The sequence below is a fragment of the Nuphar pumila genome, chromosome 3 (genome assembly GCF_984573655.1).
Source record: "Nuphar pumila chromosome 3, dmNupPumi1.hap1.1, whole genome shotgun sequence".
NCBI lineage: Eukaryota > Viridiplantae > Streptophyta > Magnoliopsida > Nymphaeales > Nymphaeaceae > Nuphar > Nuphar pumila.
The window spans coordinates 122,306,748-122,329,048 of NC_143251.1; the positions used below are offsets into that span (position 1 = coordinate 122,306,748).

At 36.2% G+C, this 22,301-nt stretch overlaps 2 protein-coding genes across 2 annotated transcripts; both read right to left on the minus strand.

Moving 5' to 3' along the window:
* Nucleotides 1-12,698, minus strand: LOC149843563 (uncharacterized). The gene is made up of 9 exons (XM_089999905.1): nucleotides 12,535-12,698; nucleotides 12,362-12,436; nucleotides 11,054-11,140; nucleotides 10,499-10,555; nucleotides 8,374-8,466; nucleotides 1,681-1,753; nucleotides 669-744; nucleotides 486-576; nucleotides 1-267 (listed from the first exon to the last, which is right to left on the minus strand). Exons 1-9 carry the CDS (start codon nucleotides 12,583-12,585, stop codon nucleotides 148-150), a joined length of 723 nt encoding a protein of 240 aa, XP_089856031.1. The 5' UTR covers nucleotides 12,586-12,698; the 3' UTR covers nucleotides 1-147.
* A 1,958-nt stretch (nucleotides 12,699-14,656) lies between these two features.
* Nucleotides 14,657-19,648, minus strand: LOC149843564 (uncharacterized). Its single transcript, XM_090001864.1, has 5 exons — nucleotides 19,232-19,648; nucleotides 17,665-17,810; nucleotides 16,923-17,199; nucleotides 15,427-15,699; nucleotides 14,657-15,300 (listed from the first exon to the last, which is right to left on the minus strand). The coding sequence occupies exons 1-5, from the start codon at nucleotides 19,529-19,531 to the stop codon at nucleotides 14,815-14,817; spliced, it is 1,482 nt and encodes a 493-aa protein (XP_089857990.1). The 5' UTR covers nucleotides 19,532-19,648; the 3' UTR covers nucleotides 14,657-14,814.
* Nucleotides 19,649-22,301: the final 2,653 nt, after the last annotated feature.

The following is a 22,301-nucleotide window of genomic DNA, read 5'->3' on the forward strand; positions in this document are numbered from 1 at the left end:
CAAAAGATGGTCATTTATACAATTACAAATCAGAAAATAACATTTAATTAATAATCCAGGGAAAGAAGTTGAAGCCAGTCAGACAAACTATTAAACTTGTTCTTAGCAAAATTTGGGAATGATTTAGAAACAGTAGACAAAATATCATCACTGAATTCTCTGCAAAAGTTTTTCTGCCATGATTCTTTGTTGTGTTCCACTCAAGTGCTCTGCATTCATGATTGCATTAGCTACCACTATCACTGTCGATGGTGACGATGCATTCACCTGCAAAAATAAACACAATTACATAAAATAAATTACAAAGTTCGTAGTGTTTAGCATACAAACGGCCCCATAATACACGGTAGACACCCACCAGAGAGAAACTTTACCAACAATTCTTTTTACAGTAAGAAGAATGGTGTGCTCCCTTTAGTTTTAAATTGCCTAAAAAACTTGATAAATTTGAAAAAATCAGGAACATCGACGAGATATAATCATACCCAGACACGGCCATTCAACCCAACAGCTATCTCAAATGAAAGCTTCTTCCCAAGGGCCTCAAGAATTGGACAAGTTGGCCTACTCAGCAACCTGATGCGAACAGAAGTAGCACCAATCAGGTCCATTTGAGAACTGCAATTTCTATTTCCAGAATAAAGAGGAACAAGACGCATGGCACTTACAAACGTGCCATCCCAGTTGACGATTCAAACATATAGCCATCTTTCAAAGGACCAAATTCTGCAGCTTTTCCACCATCTGCAATTTTAAAGGAACTTGGTGAAGTTTCCATGTACAGGTACAGATAAACTTCAGAGCCACTATCCAAAGTTTATCCAGGCATTTTAACACTTTGGCAAAGCAAAATGACATAATCACAGGCACTTTTCAGTAAGTTTATAATAAATCCTAAGTTGAAACTCCAAAATATTCTAAGAATTTTTTCACCTGCCATTTCAAAGATCAAAAGAAAAAATTTAAATTCAGCTCTTAATTCTTAAATATAAGAAAACAGATAGAACGTAGAATTCCATATAAAACAAAATCAAGGTTAAGCTGGCCTCAAACAATTTAGCAAAGGTTATAATAACCTGACAAGTAGCCAGACAAACCAATTCCATATATTTGTCACCCTGGCCTGAAATGAAACCTATAACTGGATCATGATTGACAGGTGTTGGTAAGATAGCATGTTACAGTAGCCTCAGAATGTCGAGATGTTTTATATTAATATATACAGCAGGGAAAAAAGAGTATCCATGATGTGGTACCATTAAGAACACTGTTACATGTCCTGAGGGCATGTATAACTATGGAAACAAATCCATACACAACACATTCATTCCAATTGGCTTTTCCAAGTAAATAACAATTGAAGTTCTCCCAAGTCCATATACAACATATTAATAGAAATTACAATGTCATGCATTGAAAATTAGTAAACCATTACAGAAACTATTGCCAAAGTATTGCATAAAAAATGAGTATAACATGATGACCAATTTGAGGACTCACTGCGAAACAAACCGTGGCAAAAAATCCATGCATGCAAATTCCAAATATCTCTTGATAATAACCACACTTGCTGAAAAGCTCTTATGCACCATCACGTGTGTGTAATAAGATAAAGTGGAGTACATGAAGTAAAAGATGTTTCATATGCTGGAGATGCATACAAAAATATGAAACAGTTACCATCAGTGCAGGAGAGCTCAGGATTCATGCTTCTATTTGCTTTGACAACTCGGAGATAAAGCAAGGTACTTATCTACATTGTAAAATTGAATCAGTTAAAAAAACAAAAATAGCCATATTTCTGCACACACATGATCCAATAGTGAGGGCCATGAGGATCTAAATGGACAATAGCATACACAGCCAATGCTCCCCAAAAAACTTTACCAAGTTTAGAACTTACTTATCATGAACCAAAGTACTAAAGAGAAAAAATCTAAATCTCCACTCAAAGCATAAAATAAATTGTACCACCAAAAACACCCTGAGTGAATGTAACTTGTATGATAGGCAAATGCAGCTCACACTATAGAATGAGTATCAAACAAATTTTTATTTAAAAACCCAACCTAGACATATGATGGCAATTCCTGTAATAAAACAATATTCATGAAATAAAATCCATATAATGCATTAAGACTTCTTTCCACAAATGAAACTGAAGATCAGAAAAGTATTTAAGAGCCTCATTTTTTATAGCAAGAGATTGCAGGTTGACTATAATTGATGACAAGATCCCAACTTGCTGTTAGAATTTGGCTATCAATGATTCACACAGTTTGCACATGCATCAACCTTGGAGTACAGGGATGCCTAGGTATTTGATAGGGAGAACATTCTTTTTTCAATGGAATAGATTTTGCATTTCTGATATCCCCTATCCAGATTCAAATCACATTCGATGCAATTTATTTATATCAACCGAACAGGATTGAAGATGGATGTTTCCTTATCAAGAGTTACATTATCTTTTCAAACTCATTGACAATCTCCTTGAGGATTGCAATTGGTTTCTTCTTATCCTGTACAAAGAAAAACATATCTCCAAAAGAAGTTATTGTTCAACCAGAATTAATGAATTGTTTAAGGAACCAAATTGTCTATTCTATCCTCTAGCTATATTCTCTTTGTCAAACACACCATGGCCAGGAAGAAAAGGGAAAATGAAAGTGGTTTTCCTTGGTCAAAACCATAGTGGCATCTGCCCCCCAGTTGTCCATTAATGAGCACTACAAATTTGGCTGTTTGTGCACAAAGCATTGCCTTTTATATCTAATCATATTTAAAATCCAAAATATGCCAAAGAGTCTTCAAAATCCTCAAATCAATATGGTTATCAAATCAGTCATTAAAATTGCATCCTTCTTCCTGCTTCCATGCAAAAAACCGCCATTTCCTGAACTATAAAGATACCTTCTTGGATAGAATGGCCCTTAAGGGGGGGTTTGTTCAAGGTTGCCAAACTAGGAAGCGGAAGCGGGAAACGATACGGGAAGCGAGAAGCAATGCATTTTAAAATTTATAGGAAGCGGGAAGCGAAGTATCAATTTGAAAGAGAAATATGAATAAACAATGAAGCAATATGGTAACTGAATAGGAATCAAACAAGAAACAAATAAAACTAAAATAAAACTGATCATTCTTATATTTCATGATTTTCACTAAAAGAGTTAATTTTTTATTAAAATCTAACAATGAAGGTTACCAATTTAGAGAAAGTACATGGGAAGTGAGAGGGAATACATGAAAAACATGAAAAAAAAACGTGAGAAAAGCATATAGGAAGCATAGACCATGTGTGTGGGAAGCATAGAAGAAGCGTGGGGGAATCGAGATTCCCATGAAGTTTCGAAAGCGAGAAGTATCTTGCTTCCGAAGCGAGTTTCTGGGAAGCGAGCTTCCCACCTACCTAAGAAGCTTCCGGTAACTCTGTGTTTGTTACACTCCCACACAAAGGAAGCCTCTTTCCTTTGAAAAGGCTACTTTGGAGGGAAAGTGCATCCCCATGGGGGGAGGTATGAACCATAGTAAAAAATATCAGTATCGGCTATATCTCGGCAAGGCTATTTTTTGCAATATTATAGGTTTGGTGATAAATCTCGAAAAAATATTGGGGCTTAAAAAATATAACAAAAATAAGAAAATATCATGTTTAGATTAAAATACATAAATAATAAAAGAAATAAGTAAAAAAAGAAGAAAAATATATTTAAAATGTAAAAAAAAATAAAAACAGTAAAACTAATTGAAAATATCATGATATTTTACCTCATTTGCTGCATTTACAGTGATAATATCATGATATTTTGATAATATTGCGATATTTTGAAAATATCGCCAATATATGTGACTGGTATGAACCCATTTTGACAGGAAATCTGCTTTGATTTGCAAGATATGTTGTCATGACTGATAGCTTTTTGAACATCATAATTTTAACTGAACTCGTTTCTCACGTGGCTATATAAGTAAAAAGTAATTTATTTGGACTACCAAAAGAAGATAAGCGAAATGGAGAGATTTTTTCTATATGAAATCACAAGATTTAATTCCTCCTCAACTCCAAATATTTGGAGTATATTTGAAGTACTCCTGCTCCTAATTTTCCCAAGCCTGATCCGATCTTGAACTGTGAATCTCACACTTTGTGGAATAAGTGGCACAAAGATGACATATGATTATGTATTCCATTCTAAACTCTATAGAGGATCATCTCATACCCTCTTTTGAGCATCATAAAACTAGTAAGGAACTTTTGAATGTTCTCAAAGCAAAATATGAGGAAGCTACTACTGTTAGAGATGCTAACCTCCACAAGAAGCTACTTAGCATCATCATGAGTGAAAAAATTAGGGGTGTCAACAGATCAGATATATTCGATATCTGACCCAATTTCGAATTCGATTAATCAAATTTGGTTAAGAAAACAGAATATAATTAATAAACAGATTTGGTTTCGGTACAATTTCGAATTTTCGACAGATATCTTAATTCAATTACTTGTATTTTTTCAGATTCAGTATTAGCTTTTTTCATTTGAATCAGAGTCCAATTAGCCAATATCCAATTAATCGGATTTGGTATTGGCTACATCGAACCTGAATCCAAACCATTTACATCCCTATCAAAAATCAAAGATTATATCCTTGAATCCCATAAATTTGTTAATGATCTCGTTGTTGCTGGGAAACATATTGGTGAAGATATTGCATGTCATCTCATTACTTTATTTATTTATTTATTTTATCTTGAAATTTATTAGGGACATGCATATTGTCACGGGCTAATTTTTTATGAGCCTATGTGGCACCAAGCAAACCCAACGTGGCCAGCTTAACAGTCAATGGCATTATACACTACCCCATATACGGGTGCCAAGACGGTCCTCTGCCCTATGCACTACCCCGTGCATAGCAACTTGGGATCGACAGCCTCGTGCACCACCCCAAGCGCAGCTGCCTTAGTGCGCTTCCTGAATGTGCGGACGCAATTGTTGTTTGAGTTCTGAATAGGGGGCGATGTGTACGCCCCTCCGAACCAACCAACTAGAGTTTATATGTATGCAGGGTTTTAATTTTGGCTGCGAATTGATTTTCAGCCATGGCACAAAAGCTCTTAAAATTTTCAAAAAGATCACTTCTATTTTTCATAAAATATATCCATGTGAACCTTGTAAAATCATCTATGAAAATCACAAAATAGGATGATCCTCCTTTTGACACAACCGGAGAAGGATCCCACACATCTGAATGTACCAAGTTAAAAGGATTACCAATCACTAGACTTGAATGGCAAGGCATGATTTTTGGCTAGTCCTCAGCTCACGCAATCTTTAACATGATTTGACACAACTAGCTTGGATTTTCCAAAACTTTCAAAGGACACTAAACTTTGCAATCTAGAGCTGAAAATATGACCCAGTCTCTAGTTCCACAAAATAGGTTCATCCAAAACTGAAGTTTCATATCCAGTTTCAACTTGCTTTTGCTCCCTCGTATCAATCCAATCCAGATAACACAGATATCCTCTTCTTTGGCTAATCCTAATCTTCTTCCCTGACAACTTATATTGCACCACACAACCAACTAAGGAGAAGATAACATTTCAGTTAAGTTTGGTAAGTTGACCCACAGAAATATGATTCATGGTAAGGGATGAAACATGATAAACTTGAGAAAGATTGAAATTACTACTAGGATAGGAATCACAAGTAATTGAACCTACTTTGGAAACAGACATAGACGAATCATCTATAGTGTGAAAGATGCCACTGCAGGGATGACAGTCAGCAAGGACAAACTCATGAGGTGTCACATGGCATGAAGCCCCAAAATCTATCAGCCAACCAAAAATACCTGAGAGAGTAGAATTAGAGGAGAAGGCAGGAATGATAGAGAAAGAAGGGCCAATGGTTGACTGAGCAAGAAGCTGCAGGTACTGGATCTGATGTTGTATCTCCTGATGAACATGTTCCAATCTCTGAAGCTGCCCATTACCCATCACTTCACCTCTTCCATTCAACTTCACTGGAATAATTTGAATTGGTTCACTCTTCTCCATTCTTACAACCTCCAACTACTCTGAAATATATGCAAGACAAGCACTACAAGTATGTAGCAACAAAACAATCTCAACCAACAAGGAAAAAGAGTACAATATCCTAACATGCTAGTCAGGACACTCAGCCCAAGAGAGCTTAAATCTGAACACAAAAATAGAACACACTACTTATGTAGGAAAACTACCAAGAAAACCACAGCTTTTCAACCCAAATAGATCAGCTCACGCTCCCAAGAGAAACAACAGAAGTTTATCACAAAATCAGCCTACCCGATATCCAGAATATGCTTAGAAGGACAAAAAACAAGTTACTGCTGGATGTGAACACCTTAAGATTTCAACAAAACTCAGCATAAAACTCAAAACTAAGCACAAAACTGATATTGAAGTACTCCAAACTAAAAAATGACATCAATAGAACCAATTCAAACCCTTAATAATCAAAAAACCAAATCAAATTTAAGGGTTTTCTCAAGACTGGTATGAGATTTTCAAGAAACTCAGAAATTCTTGAAAATTTTACCAAAATTCTAATATAGCTCCAAATCCAATGGGGTTTGATTTATAGACCTTCTAAAATCAAACCCTAGCAAGTTCCCAATTCAAACCAATCAAACCTAACCAGAGTGGACTCAACCTTGCTGATACTGACCAGCACACCCAAACTCAAAAAAACAAGATTATCATCCCACACACTTTTAGAAACTTCAACAAAGTTCCGAAATACCAAGAGAATATCACCCAAAGTCACTCCCAATGTGATTCTCTACCAAAAACAACCCAAATGCAGTCAAATAGAGCAATAAAAAACAGTTGATATGCTCAGAATAGAGAAAACTCTCCAATCTGGACAGAAAACCATACCCAATCCAGAAAATATTGAAAAATCTGTAGAAAATCCAATATTTCACCAAATCCAACGATTCCTGATTTGATAAACTTCTAAAATCAAGAACTATTGAATCCCCAACACAAAACAGTCAGATTCTACCAACCCTTCTAGACGACAGCAACACGTAATCCAAGACAAAAAAATGGTTGACGTGGAATGAAGTATTCTTTGCAACGAGAACCCTCCTTGAATCCTTTCTTCAAGCTTGGTATGGCTATGATACCATGTGAAAATTGGAAACATGTGTTAGGGTTACTGCTTCACAAATGGAGCACAAAGGAGGAGAAGTTCACGTATTTCATTATCCTCGATCTTTGAGAGAACCCTCTTACATGTTAAAAAGGGTCAACCCCCTTTAGAGTACATCAAAAGAAAAGATAAAAAGACAAGTATACCCCCTTTACTATAGGGTATGTACATAATAACTTTATAAACTTACTTTACACATGTTTATAATACCTTATATTACATATACTTTCAATAGCTCTAAGCTACATCTCTTTTTTATTTCCATTCAAGCCAATGCCTCATATAGCAGTTAGGATCACCATCTTCCTACCTTTGAGGCTTGAATTAGAATTATTTTACAAGTCAGGTAAAAGAGGGTTTAACAATCAAATAGATATCCACTTGGTGGGATCTTTCATGATCGGGTATGCAAAGAGGTTGTGCCACATAATGCTCCATTCTATCAAATCTGCCCGTCTACAAAATCCACCCCAGATTCAGCATTCCAGAATGGGAAGTTCATTAGAAGTCAAGGCTGGTTGTGCCAAGTTCCATTGCAGTGTCATTGATAGACACATAAAGCAGTAGTGGCCTTCCAGGGATTGGAGGTGATCGCCGTATGAATGAGGTAACACGTAAAAAGGAATATGAAAGACTGACAGAGAAAGGAAAACAAACTAAAGCCTCCAAAGCAGAGTTACCGGAAGCGCCTAGCCTAGTGGGGAAGCGCGCTTCTGAAATGCACTGGAAAGCACCAAGTTTTTTGGGAAGCGTGCTTCCCCCTTTTTTCATTTTTTTGTATTTTTATTTTTATTTTTATTTTTATTCTTATTTTTATTTTATTTTTCTCTTTTTTCGCTTCTCCCTCGCTTCCTGATCGCTTCCTAGGTCGCTTCCGGTTCGCTTCCTAGGTCGATTCCTGATTCGCTTTTAAGTCATCCCACGCTTCCTGCTTCCTAAAATTTTAAAAGTTCCTCGCTTCCTACTCCCGCTTCCTCGACTGGCAACCATGCTCCAAAATCATTGTAGGCAATGCCATAACTGAATCAGAAGGCTACAGATCTAAAGCATACAATCCACAGAATTATGACAGCACTTTAAAGTCTTCAGCAGATACATATTTCAAAAGTGTTCCTCTATGCTTGGTTACATGTTTACAGTTTTCAAAACAAGGTCTTATTCATGGTTCTTACCTCAAACTTTGGTATATTTCTCCTGGTTCCCCCTTCAAATGCAAGTACAGGAAGGAATGCTACAGTTGGCCCTTTTATATCCACTAAAAAGTTCTGTACCAAAACAACAAAGAACAAATAAAAAATGGTATCATTAAGGCTCATGAAACAAGGGTAGAGAAACATGATGCACTAATAAGAAACCATAATTTCACAGTAATATGCATAAAGCAGTACCTATGACCATCCACAGAAATGGGGAAAAAGAGCTGGGGAAAATATCACAACAGGGAAAAGAAAAGCATGATATTCAATGCCAATTATTTTAATATTAACATCACCACATATCAAGCTTAGTGAATAGCTTACTCTGAAGAAAAGCTAAACATATATGCATCAATTATAGATACTTCCAAAAACTTCCATAAAAGATCTTAGAAGAAGAAAAAAAAGACTCGGAGATAAGTTGCACAACAAATATTCAAGGGGTCCTAAACTAACATTGATTCTCATTTTTCATTCCTTTCTGTAGAAGAAATTATTTTATTAAATTTCTTATTGGTAACATGCAGTATTGTTAAAAGCACGCCTCTCCTTGAGGCGAGGCCCTCTGCGCCTCAAGGCGCCAGCCTGAGGCATGAACAAAGTATTATATTTTTCAGAAGAAGTTTTTCAGTTATATAATTAGTTTTCAGATATTTATCAGTTATATAATTAGTTTAAGAAGAAGAAGAAGTTATATTATATTTTTTAGAAGAAGTTTTTCAGTTATATAATTAGTTTTCAGATATTTTTCAGTTATATAATTAGTTTATATAATTAGTTTTCAGATATTTTTCATTATATAATCAGTTTCTTAGTTACTTTTATATGTTAATCTCATATTTTTTAGTATTTATTTGATATTTTCGAAGAAGAAGTTATATTTTTCAGCTATATAATTAGTTTTCAGATATTTTTCAGTTATATAATTAGTTTTCAGATATTTTTCAATTATATAATTAGTTTTCAGATATTTTTCGTTATATAATCAGTTTCTTAGTTACTTTTATATGTTAATCTCATATTTTTTAGTATTTATTTGAGATTTTTTATTTCTTATTGGTTGTTGCTTCATCAATAAAGCATTTTTTTATTTATTTGTATTTTTGGATATGTTTTTATATTTTTTTAAGTTTTCAAAAAAAAATTGAGGCTTACGCTTTACGCCTCGCCTCAATTTTTGGTGGAGCGCCTTGCTATGCCTCAACGCTTTTCACAACACTGGGTCAGATAAATACATATTGATAAATGAGTCATACTTGAAACAGGGTCTGATAATTATCATTTAACGACATGATTTGTTTATATTTATTTATCATACAGATTGACATTATCAACTGGAAATTTTTATAATAATCCAGGCTCATCTTCTTAGTTATTTTATCTACTAAAAGAAATATAAACAAGCAAAGAAGAATATGAAATTACATACAAACAGTCTTAGCCATACTATGCAAGGCAATTCTTATGATATTATCAGTTCCCTATAAATTTTGACAGAACATTTGTATTTTGGAAAATTAAGAATATAATTTTGTTTTTTTTTTCAAAAGTGTCAAGAGAAAGGTAGAATTTTTCAAAATATAGAAAAACAAAGGTAAAACAAAAAAAAACATATTTAAGTAGAGAAAAACAAGAACAATAAAAGTACAGCAAGAATCACAGTAATATTACAACAACCAGATGCCAATATTCAGTTCAGAACCACGCATGCCTAGAAAAAATGACATACATTAAAACAAAAACAAAAAAGACAAAGAAAAGGTCAAAGAAGACTTGCACATATAGTTAAATTACATTGAATGCACTTTCAGCAAAATAGAGCAGGAATTGAAGAAACAAACTGACTATGCTATATAACTTGATGTGAAGAAAGAACTTTACTGTTATTTGTAAATTACATCATCCAAGCATGGAGTGGTCATTTTATGAGTAATGACTAATGAGATATGACATTGATAATATAGATGCACTGTAGATATAATGTCAAGTAATAATAAGCTTGACACATCAGATACAATAACAAAAACTTGCAACTTTTAAACAGAGAACAAGTTATCAACAAACCAAAATAACCAAATGAAGCTCATCCATAAATGCTTACGTCTGATTTGCAATCAACAACAATACCAAGAACTGTATCACCCACAGATGGTACATACTGCACAGACAGAAACCGAATCAGGTTACACCATGATCATTGTTACAAACATTAAAAAACATAAATTTTAGTACAATAAGGACATAACTATAAAAAGGAGATTTTCCTTGTAATGTTGTTCATATCTCCAATGAAAGCAGTTGACAACATTGTCAGGCATTAAATAGACAGGAAGAGATGAAAGAGCACAAACATTGAAAGTCAGGCTCCAGAAAAGGATCAATTGCAGTTAAAATTTACAGAGAACTTCTCAATGAAGCAATCAAGCAACATATTTAACATATAAAATCTTCGAATAGATCCAAGCTACAGGCTCAGAATCATTAGAGGGAAACACATCTTATCGCATGAAAGACCACAAAACTCATCAGGCGTATTAACTAAGCTGCTTCATATTTCAGTCACCAATTTTCAGAAACTAGCAAATTAAAACAAGCTGCAATGATTCTGGCTAGCAGATATCCTTGCTAAGATGTAAGGCATGGTCTTTCCACTCACCCTCTTCTGGGAGCTTTCCACCCAATATTTATTCGGTTTAGAGAACCTAAGCCTCCCAGCCATCATGACAGAGATAGCATCACAGTCCTGAAAATTAAGTCATAAAGAATGACATGAAGGTTCAAGCGGAAACATGAGAAAAAAATCCAATGCAAATTAAGGGAATAAAAGAAAAAATAAGGATATCAAATAAAATAAACATTTCACTGCAAGGGTATCCGAGTACAAGAAAATAGAGCCAAAAAGAACCAAAGAATGTTCCAAAACAATTATTTCAGATTCCAACATGTGAACCAAACTACTGCAAAAAGCTTTGGCTACAAAAATGATAACCACATATAACATCCATAAAGGCTGCAACACCATTCAGACGCAACCATATGCACAGATCATCATGTCATGCTTAATCCAAAATAATATCTTAAGAGATCAAATAAAAACAGTAAAGAACGCAAAGCTAGACCCGTTCTGTACATGGTCTAAAGGCACCAAAATTAAAACTACATACGTTTCAAAGCTATGATTAGCTGGTCTGGTAGTTAAGACTTAAGACTAAGGTGATCTTGCTTCCAAATTTGTTTCTCCATTGAATATCAATCAAGGTGGGGAACAGCGAGCCAATTATAGAAAACCGGAAGCAGGAAAAGAGAAAAAGTAAGAAACTAGCTTTTCAAGGCACCATAAGACGAAGCATAAATAGACGTCACAAGTGTGGAAAAACTCACATTATCATGCTAGCAAACGACAACAATAAGCTGATCTGTTAACTAAGGAACTAAAGTAATTCTATCTCTTTTCAAAACCCAATCTCCAATGAGGTGGAGACCCAGAACCACAGATAGCCACGTAAAAAAAAAACTAGCATTTTTTAAGATAGCGCTCCGAATTCAGATCACCAAATCAAATCGCCAACAATGCAAGGGCAGAGACATCCGCCCCCAAAACTGGATTTCATGCTTGTCATTGCATCCATGAAATCTTAAGCGCATACAGCCACCACCATAATGAAAAGAAACACAAATATAACAGTATAACAAACAACCTTTACTGCTACAAATAGCAGAGAATACAATCACAAAAACTGATAACTACCGAACTTTGGGTATGCTTATTCTGTCTAACCAAGAACGTGGGGAAGTGATTTATGATGATAAGAAGCAATAGTAACCAATGTCACCAACATCATGGTTTATTGGATAAGTCTAACCATAACACGAAACTTGAGCAACTAATGGAAGCAGAGGAGAAAAACGAAGGCATATCGATGATGGGTGATTGAGCAAGAGATGGATTAAGGATTTACTTAACCTGGCGCAGGCCTCCTCCGAGTTTGAGGGTCTGGTTTACCATCTTGGACAAGTCAAGAACCACATCGCCCGGTGCCTAGAAAACCAAGAAAACTCAACAACGAGGGAGATTTTTTGTGAAGAAAACTGCCCAAATAAGGAAAGAAAAAAATAAGAGAAGAGAAGGAAACCAACAACGAGCTGATCGACGAAGGGAGATATGTTCGAGGATTCTTCCTCCTTCATATTCTCTCTCTCTCTCTCTCTCTCTCTCTCTCTCTCTCTCTCTCTCTCTCTCTCTCAAGAAGTTGAACTGAAGAACAGGAAGCAAGAGCGGCGACGTTCCACAAAAAACCCCCAGCAAAAGGAGAGAGCGAAAACTCTAATAATGTCTAAGGTCGATTGTAGAACCTAAACGTCAAGGCTCCGCACATTTTACGGCAGCTGTAGAAGAAAAAAAGTTAGACAACCAATAGTAACTCTGACATGATCCTCCATACTTCTGCCTAGAGATGTAAACGGGTCGGTCTCGGGCTGGATCTAAGCATGTCGACCTAGTCGGTCATGACTTAAGCGGGATTCGGATTCGGATTCGGATTCGGATTCAGATTCAGATTCAGAGTGACACGGAATAAGATAAAACAGAATCTATAACTGACACTTAATTGGGTTTGGGTTTTAATCAGATTTGGATCAAAATCGGATTCCAGTTCAGGTTTGAATGCAAATCTCAATGCCAAACCCGATTCCAAATATTAATAGGATATGAAATTGACTACCGAATCCGACTAAATGGACGTCGGATTTGGGTGTGGATTTTAACTTTACATTTTATTTTATTTTATTGTTTTAAAAAGATCATTTATATTTTATTTAATAATAGATTATTGAAAGAATATGTCTAATTCGACCGATTGTTTGCACGGACTGTCAGTTCTTGGACCCTATCGACAGATTACCGATTTGGTTCGAATCGCCCAAGGCCTTGTTTGTTTCATGCAACTTACATGGGAAAATATTGAGTTAGCAACACACCATGAATGAAACAAACACCAAACCATCATAATGGTGGGAAAGCGGCTGATACAAATGGGGCCCAGTTTTTTTCACCACCAACCACTTTTTATACCTCCTCCACTATACTACCTTTCACGTGAAAAAAAATCACATGGGCTGAGATGGCAGTACTTTTCCCATGTAAAGCCTTTACTTTACATGAGAATGAAACAAACAAGGCCTGGGTGCCTTCACTTTCTTATTTCGGCAAACTACCTTCGGAACATCATTCTTCCAATTCAGCCAAACTTTTACCCAAATCTCACTCTGATCCCAATTACCAACTTCCAAACAAGGTAATTACCAAATACTACAAAGAGGAAAAACGCTTTCAAGATGATTAACCACTTATATTCAAAGAGGGAGAGACAGAGAGATTGCAGTGAAAATTATGTTCTGAATATTTTACTTAATAAGGTTTTGTTCAAGTCATAAAAAAAAAAAGATTTTATTTAAGAACCTTGAATTTGTGGTTTTCCCACGAGGGTAGTTTTGAAACACGGTGTGTTATGGTTTGGGAGGAGTCCATCGCAGTTTCCCCCAACAACCTCTATGGTTTGGGAGCAGCTTATTGCCAAAGCCACTGCATTGGAGATGGAGTTCGCAACCTCAACACCACATATCAACACCATTCAATGCGGAAGTCAATTTTTTGAACTTTGAATTTTTAAATTCTAATAGTATTAGAGAAAAACTCTGATAAATTTGGTAAGAATTTATAAACAAACCACTTGACTGTTTTTGAGGAAAACACTTGCCAAAATATTGTTGAGACCGATACTAGTGATTATTATAGGAACTAAAATGGTTGACCATGCCCACGAGAGCTTCCTATGCTTGGCTAGGTGGGTCAGCTCAAGGCATTCAAGTTGAAGGATATCGCCAGGTCGATGCCTGGGATGTACATCCCTTGTCACAAGGTCAAACCCAATGAAAAACTATCCCCGGTGGGCAGGAAAAGGAATACTCATGAAATTTTACACTGCAGACCACCACCACAAGACCAGAGTCAATGTTCAAGGTAACACCTCTGAACCGTAACAGTGGTTTTCCCTTGTCCAAAAGAACAAGGCTTCACCACCCTTAGTGAGCTAGACGCCTAGACCATTTTATGCTTAACTGGACCATGGTTCTCAGTTAATTGTGGTTCAAACCGGATCGAGTTGTCTAAGAAGAGTTAACTGTCTCCGGAGTCCAGAATATTGAGCAGCCAGCATTCTGTATATAACATGCCATGCTTTATTTTTGGACAAGTTAAAAATGGATGAACATTATTTGATTCAAACCAGTAACTTTGTCTGAAAAAGATAATTCTCCAAACACCTGACAAGATAAACCGTTTTTCACCATCCAAGCAGGAGAATAGCCCCCCAGTGGCACTCTTCTTGAACACTGACAAAAACAAAATTTTGGAATTGCTCAGCAACATTTGAGTTCAAGGTGTCGCTTTATAATCCCCATCATCTCACTCCCTTGAAAGCGCCCCAAGCAACCCCTTGCTGCTGCTATTTCATTGAACTTGCACACAGAATCACCACTGAAAGGCTTGCTGTGCCTACCCCCATTGCTCTCCGCCACTAACTCAGTTCTCCCTTCATCTTCACCAGCTTCTGCTGAGGGGAGTGGAAATGTATCCAGTGAAGTATGCATCACGATACTCTCTCCTCCAACTGCACCAACATAGTCCTTCAATTGGCAAAGCACAAATGGCACTGGTTCAAAGCTGTGATCGCCATACTCAACAGGAGTCGAATGATCACCAGTGACACAGAGCAAGTACTCAAACTTTCCAGTGTTTTCGGCCTTCCAAAGAAGGCAAGCTAGCTGCCCGATTGCCTTATCAACTGCTTTTAAAGCTCTAACCTTAAACGAGCTTGCCTTGTCATGCCCAGCATCGTCTATCGCCTGCAACAGACATGCGTCACATTATTTCCTACCAGGAGTATTACCATATTGTAGAGACAATCAGAATTGCTGATTATTAAATAAAAAAGTAAATAAACAACAAATACAATATATATGTTCCACTACCTTGATGTGAAGGAATCCAAAATCATAGCCATCTGCTCGACCAGGTTTAGGATCATCCTCCCCTGGAACAAAAACACAGGGAGGTGGCTGTAATGGAGCAGACAAGGCCTTTGCTATTGTGGTTGCTTTTGAAGTTAGCAGTGTTCTGTAGTCACCAGTTGCACCAGGTGCTTCCAGGACATCAATGTCCAGCGAGAGGCCAAGTCCTGCAATAATTTTGGTTGGAGCTACCATGCAAGGCCACATTCCATGCTTTTGCTGAAATGCAGGTACCTGTGAATAGGATGAGGTCTAACAGGATCAGCATTAACCTTACACAGGAAACACCAAAATCTTACTAACAACATTCATCTGATTATTGCTTGTTTAAGTGCTTATTTTAACTTGCCATGAGCCTGAAAAGGGTCTCAAGGTTTGAACCAAGCCCATCAAAAACCGACTTATCTAACATTGCCACATGCTTTCCAAGTCAATTAGGCACTCCAATCACTATGTTCAAATGATGCTGAGTCATCCCATCTTGCAAACTAATGGACATTAGATTTAAACAAAGTAGATGTGGTTTAGCTTGTGCGAGGAGAGTTGCTTTCATCTATTCAGAATCAGAGTACTACTCAATCTTGATTTCCGAAGCAAAATTGGAAGAACATTCATTTAGAGAGTGGAAGTGTCATTATTTTCTTTAGTTTTCTTCCTCTTTCTCCTAAACGGCAGGTTGCTTTTCCACCATAACTGTTAGAAAGTTGCACAGCGGAATAAACACAACAGAGAGAGAGAGAGAGAAGAAAACAAGCACACACAATGACACACGATTTGCGTGGTTCGGCCAATGGCCTATGTCCACGGGCAGTGGAGGAGCAGAGATTTTCACTATGTCAAAAAAGGGATTACAAAGGTAGATGACGGCTCTCTATCACAGAAAACCTAAAGCCACAAAGAACACCCAAACTCACAAAAGTTAACTAAGCAAGAAAACCCTAAAAGAGTATTGGGTCCATAAAAAGCAAAAAAAAGGAAAAGCGGGAAACGTTTTCCCTTTTCACTCATAATCAGAATATCTGGCAAAATACGCTTTTTTCAGTAAATAATTGTTGCTTTCTCTCTCTCTCACTTTGAATATAGATATCTTCATATTTAGTTTAGATTTATATTTATATGTGTGTGATGTATGGTGTATGTGTACATGTGTGTTCAGTGCATTAGGGGCACGTTTGTGCAGCGGAAATGCACATACCCCCATGCAATTTCTGCAGGGCCCACTGCAGCAACAGAAACACGAGATCCTCTTTCCGCATGGAAAGAGGACCTCATTTTCAACGGGCCACCCCCCTTTCTGTTGAAACACTTCCCGTAGAGGGGCAGGAGTTCGAGTTTTATGGAAGAGTGCTCCAGGCAGGTGGTGCCGCAGAGCTCTCTTCAGCAGCAGAAAAACATGCCTTAGGTATTTATGCATGTTACAAAAGAAAGAAACTTCAAATAGTATGTATTCATCCCACCTCAATTCGAATTCCACAACCTCTCAAAAGGACCACATTTGCAATGTTTTTCCCTTCTGAGGCACGCTTCTTGTTCAGTGGATGCGAGACTAGAATGTGTGACATTTCTTTGGATAGTTCATTAACAACTGCAGCTGTATTCTTCGATTCCTCTGTACCATCGAGAGGCATAGACTTCAAAAGCAAGCGGTTGTCTTTCAGTGGGTCAGTGCCTGAAATGTTGCCACTCAGTTTTGGCCCTTTAACCACCACTCCACACCTATGCTCTGTTGCATATCTACATAGAGAAAACATTCGACAACTCACTGGTGAACAAACAATACAAAGAAAACAACCATACCCTTCGATATTGATGATAATTAATGGTAAGACATAATTTTCCTGACCACTCAATGGAAGAGTTAGACAATATAATTCTTTTTATAAATTCCAAAGCACGTGTTGGAAATGCCCTATCAAAAACCTCAGTCAAATTCATACTTTCTAATCTAAGGACATGATTAGGTTGAACGGTAATCAAACAATTAGGACAGAACCTTTGACAGTAAGCATTTTTTTTCACTAACAAACAGTACCAAATTCATTACTGCATTTAAGTACGTATAAGTTATAATATTTCCCTTTCAATTGTTTTCTGTTTAAAATATAATTCTATATTTTGATGAACTTAAGTCAAACAAATACCATCAGCTAACAAAAAACAAAATATGTATCATCTTCTAGTGAATCCAAGACTACTCACCGTACTCTGACTTCATATTCAGGAAAAGATGGTAATTTCATTCCATCCAATGCTGCACAGAGGACTGGTCCCTCTTCCTCAAAATGCCTATCTGCTCGCCTGCTGGTCACTGTTCCAGTGTTCTCATCCAAAGTAGCAAAGTTTGACTATTAAGGCAACAAGAGTCTTTAGCATATGTAGGAAACCAACTATAAGAGAGAATTCACAAACCATAGACAATCAAGAAATGTTGCTATCAAACCAAAGAGGAAAGTAATCAGCCAACAATTAGAAGACATCTAACAGCTTACAATGGCAAATCTAGCATTCTGACCTCTTTTCCAAACTATTTAACATGCAAATGCATGAGAGAATGGCAATACTTGAGAAACGAACCACAGTCTGGCGTCAAAACCATCCTCTGTGTCACCCTTAATGGGATACAATAGTTGTAGCACATTAACCTAAAAAGGTTCTAGGAAACCAATTTTTTGCTTTTTGTCTTTTTGAAATAAACCTCTTGGACAATTTAATTGTGATGATATTCACGATTCAACACCGAAATTTCAACTAAATATCCCAACAACTCCCTTAGGTAGATGCAATCACACTTGTCTAGATATACGATTAAATCAATACCAATAAGAGGAGTTAAGCTATGGAGTTAGCATACATAGTTTATCAGGAGGACTTTTTCGATCCTAAATTCTTAACAAGTAACAGCAAGATAGCCACATAAGGCTTGTCTGAGAAAATATATTGAGGAATTATGCAAGTAATCTCTCAATAACTATCAATTGCATTGTCACAATATTCAAATCTACAAACAATACTGATGCACGTGCCATGGAATTGAGAAGCTCGTCTTTGTGAATAAGATGAAATATGAAATCCATGAGGAGACATTCATGGTATCAGCAAAGAATGCCCAGTCCTTATCTCCCATAGATGCCACGGCTTAGAACAACATCCTGTTTTCATACAGAGCAAAAATTCTTTCTCAGAAGGAAAGCTCGTTTGGAGAAAGAGCTACTTTTCTTGAAGAATGGTCTTGAATAAGCTAATAATACCACAAGCAATACCACTGCTTTTATGCCCTTCAATTTGCACCTACAATAACCTTATCCAAAATCATGTCTAGGTCAGCGCCAAGTCTGTACACTTCGGCAGGAGGATAAGTAAACTACATCTGAAAATAAAGAACGGAATATTTAAAAGGAAGAAAGACTGAGAATGCTATGACACTGCATGAGCTTTGATCAAGTTCTCAAACGTCACTTTTGAGTCATAATACAGAATTGAATCTTCATACATCTAGGAACTGAAAATTATGTTCTCTAGTAACGTGGTATTTCACTTAAAAATGCTACCTTGGAACCTCTGGTTCAGGGTAACATGAAAACCCACCATATATTAATCCCCAAAATCTAATTTCTTCATAACACCATCTATAAACTTCAAGGATCAAAATCACCAAGAACAGAAAAAAGAGACCCTCCAAAACCAAATTCATCACATTCTACCACAAACAAATCTTCAAAGCAACAAACAGATAAAGTATGGGAAAAAAGAAGGTGGGTGGTCTGACCTTGAATGCAATATCACCAGGGGACATCGCCAAACCGGCACCCATCGATTCAAAGGCCCCTCTGCCTCTGTAATAAACTCTTGGGTTGTACCCGAGAAGGGAGAGGTGGGCAGTGTCGCTCCCACAGGCCAAGCCAGGCTCAACAGGGTCCATCAACCCATTGACGCCAGCAGAGGCGATGGCATCCAAATGGGGAGTGCATGCCGCTTCAAGAGGGGTCTTGTAACCGAGCATGGGCAAGGAGACGTCCCCCAGACCATCGATCAATACGAAGGCGACCCTCCTTCTCTTCCCCTCCATGAAATTCTTCTCTGCTCTCACTAAAATGGGTGCTAATGGGTTCTCTTCGCTCGATCAAAATGAGAGAAGCAAATGGTTTCCGGTTTGAGGGAAATTTTGGAGAGAGCGAGAGACGCAATCGCTCGATGACATGGACAGTCGTAATAAATAACTTCATGAAAATGATCGTATCCCGTACCTGCAGCCGTATCCATGTGACGTACAGTTAATCAAACGTTCTCCCACGGCCACTGTATTTTTATAAGTGTTGACAGAATCGAATCGGATTCGGCCCTTCACCAGTTTTCTAGAAAAAGGGTTTTGTTTTTTTATTAATTTTGGTAATTATGATATTTATTGGCTATTATATTGATTAGGCATTAAATTCATATTTTAGAATTTGTTTATATTTTATAAGTCATTATAAAATTTATTGGTTATTCCCTCAAAAAATTATTGGCTATTATAATGTGTGATTTTTATGAAGACTAAGTCTTCTTTAATGAATATTCTGAATGAATCTACCACACTCACCGAGCTCACTAGCAATCGCAGGCCCTCTCTTGCCTCGGGGGACTTTGTCCTCACGGTATAAGATGCACACTCGTGGGTTTTGAACTGGTAACATCTCTTCACCTTGGTGACATTCACGAGCTGCCCCTACCAAACGAGTGGAATCCTTGTGGGCATAAAACTAAAGTCTCAAAATCCATTACTTGTCATATCTAATATATGAAAAATCAATTACTGTTATAATAGAAACAATATTTATTATTAGATAATAATTTACTTTTAAGTACGTGCATGCAAATCAAAATCTAACTTCAATCTTGTTAGAAAAAAATTGCGAAAAACAGTGTAAAAGTCACATGTGAATATAATCATATATGAGAATAAGATAGTTGTTTCCTTTTTTGAGACTCAGAATTAGTTTTAACTAGGTTGACCTGTGACCCCATTGGTCTTTAAAATGCTTGAACTATCATTACATGAAAAAACATTTTGTTTTTTTCACCGTTGAGTTTATCCATCGGTGGATAGGCATTAGAACCTGAAATAATAGTTTTTCATGCTCCCAAACATCCGGGGCCTGTTGTGGATTCCATACTTCTACTGTAATATCATATGTTTTTATACTTGGTTAAATTTTGAGATTTATGAAATTTGGCTAAGTGTTGTAGAATTATAGGAAAACCCTCAATATTAGGATGAGATAATTGAATCTGGCTTGGCCCAGATCTCATTGTCAAGACTGAAACGAGACTGAAACGAGCCAACTGAAATATGATAAAAAGTTTTACTTTCAACGTTTAAATTCAAGCAAAATTTAGGTTAAATTTTGATGAAATTCAATGGCAAAATTCAAATTATATACGGTTAGATGCACCTCAGAATTTTAAGCCCAACGGTATTTTACTTTTCTGAATTTGGGTTACGATTGACCCAAAAATCATAATTTTTCAAAAAAGGCCCACCTTGATGGGCCGAGTCCAGATTTGGATCGGACTTGATCCAATTCATATAATCCAAAATAATATAGATCTGGACTCAGTCCAACCAGCTTAAAATTTAAATGAATTTTGGATATAAATTTGGATCTTGGATCTAGATTCAGATCTAATGAGATTAAAGTTTTAATATCATAATAAAGGTTTAATTTGAAGATATTTAAAGTTAAAAAGATTCTCAAAGGGATAAGGCACCATCTAGAAGGTTCTGAATAATAAATAATTAATAATCAATTAAATTAATAATAAATAATATTTAATTTCAAATTTCAAAAGTAGCTAACTAATTAGGTTCTCTAAAAGAGTCCATTAAGAGTAGAGTTGTTAAAGAAAAACAAAAGTTAACAAAAAGGAAAGAAAAATGGGTTTGAAAAAAGTTAAAGAAATAATTTTTTAAAAATTAGGAAAGAGGAGTTGGAGATGGACTCCCATATGGAAAGTCTAATCTCCAGCCCCCTTTAGAAGGATCTAGAAAGGAGGGGCATCATCCCTAGATGCCCTCTATATAAACACAAAAAAAAGGGGAAAGAAAGAAAGGAAAAGAAAGAGAGGAAGGAGAGAGAGAGAGGAAGAAGGAGGAGCTACCTCCTTCTCCGATCATCCGACGATTTCCGACTTCGTTTATAAACTTCAAATAAGGTATGAGTTTGTTCTTTTTATTCAAATAAGGAAAAAGAACCTAAATTTGATTTAGGTGATATTTTCTAAAGAAAATCATGAATCTGGTTTGGTTTCCCATGTTCAAATTAGGGAGAATCGATATATTCATGGTGGTTTAATTATATTTCAAATTTAAGATCTGATTTCATAATAAAAGCATGCTCTAATTCAGATTTATGTATATATGTGCATATATATATATATATATATATATATATATATATATATATATATATATATATATATATATATATATATACCTGGACAGATCTGTCTCATAAGATGAATGGTCAGATTTGGAAAAATCTGATCATTGCAGCGCTAGACAGATATGTCTTATCATGCTTGTTGTTCGATTTGGACAGACATGTCCATTACAATGGTGGACCGATCTAGACAGATCTAAAGAGAGGTTGTAATACCTGAAAATGAATGTGAGTATGAATGAAAAAAAAGTATTTATTTGATTTTTCATTCCAGCATGTTATTACTTCGACTAATGCTGCATTTTAATTTTTTAGAATGTTATCAATACACACCATGTTGTGCTTTATTTCTTTTAGCATACTATCGTACCCTAAATTATGTCTTGGGTTACTTCAAAGTTTTGAGTACTATGCAAT

What these genes read in the sequence shown, in the direction of transcription:
- LOC149843564 (XM_090001864.1), bottom strand. Translation starts at nt 19,531, where the DNA reads ATGGAGGGGAAGAGAAGGAGGGTCGCCTTCGTATTGATCGATGGTCTG. An exon ending in GAATATGAAGTCAGAGTACG is followed by an intron (nt 17,200 to 17,664) that starts GTGAGTAGTCTT and finishes TTCTCTATGTAG; the next exon opens with ATATGCAACAGAGCATAGGT. An exon ending in TTGGATTCCTTCACATCAAG is followed by an intron (nt 15,301 to 15,426) that starts GTAGTGGAACAT and finishes TGTCTGTTGCAG; the next exon opens with GCGATAGACGATGCTGGGCA.
- LOC149843563 (XM_089999905.1), bottom strand. Translation starts at nt 12,585, where the DNA reads ATGAAGGAGGAAGAATCCTCGAACATATCTCCCTTCGTCGATCAGCTC. An exon ending in TCGGAGGAGGCCTGCGCCAG is followed by an intron (nt 11,141 to 12,361) that starts GTTAAGTAAATC and finishes CTTAATTTTCAG; the next exon opens with GACTGTGATGCTATCTCTGT. An exon ending in GAAATATACCAAAGTTTGAG is followed by an intron (nt 1,754 to 8,373) that starts GTAAGAACCATG and finishes TTTACAATGTAG; the next exon opens with ATAAGTACCTTGCTTTATCT.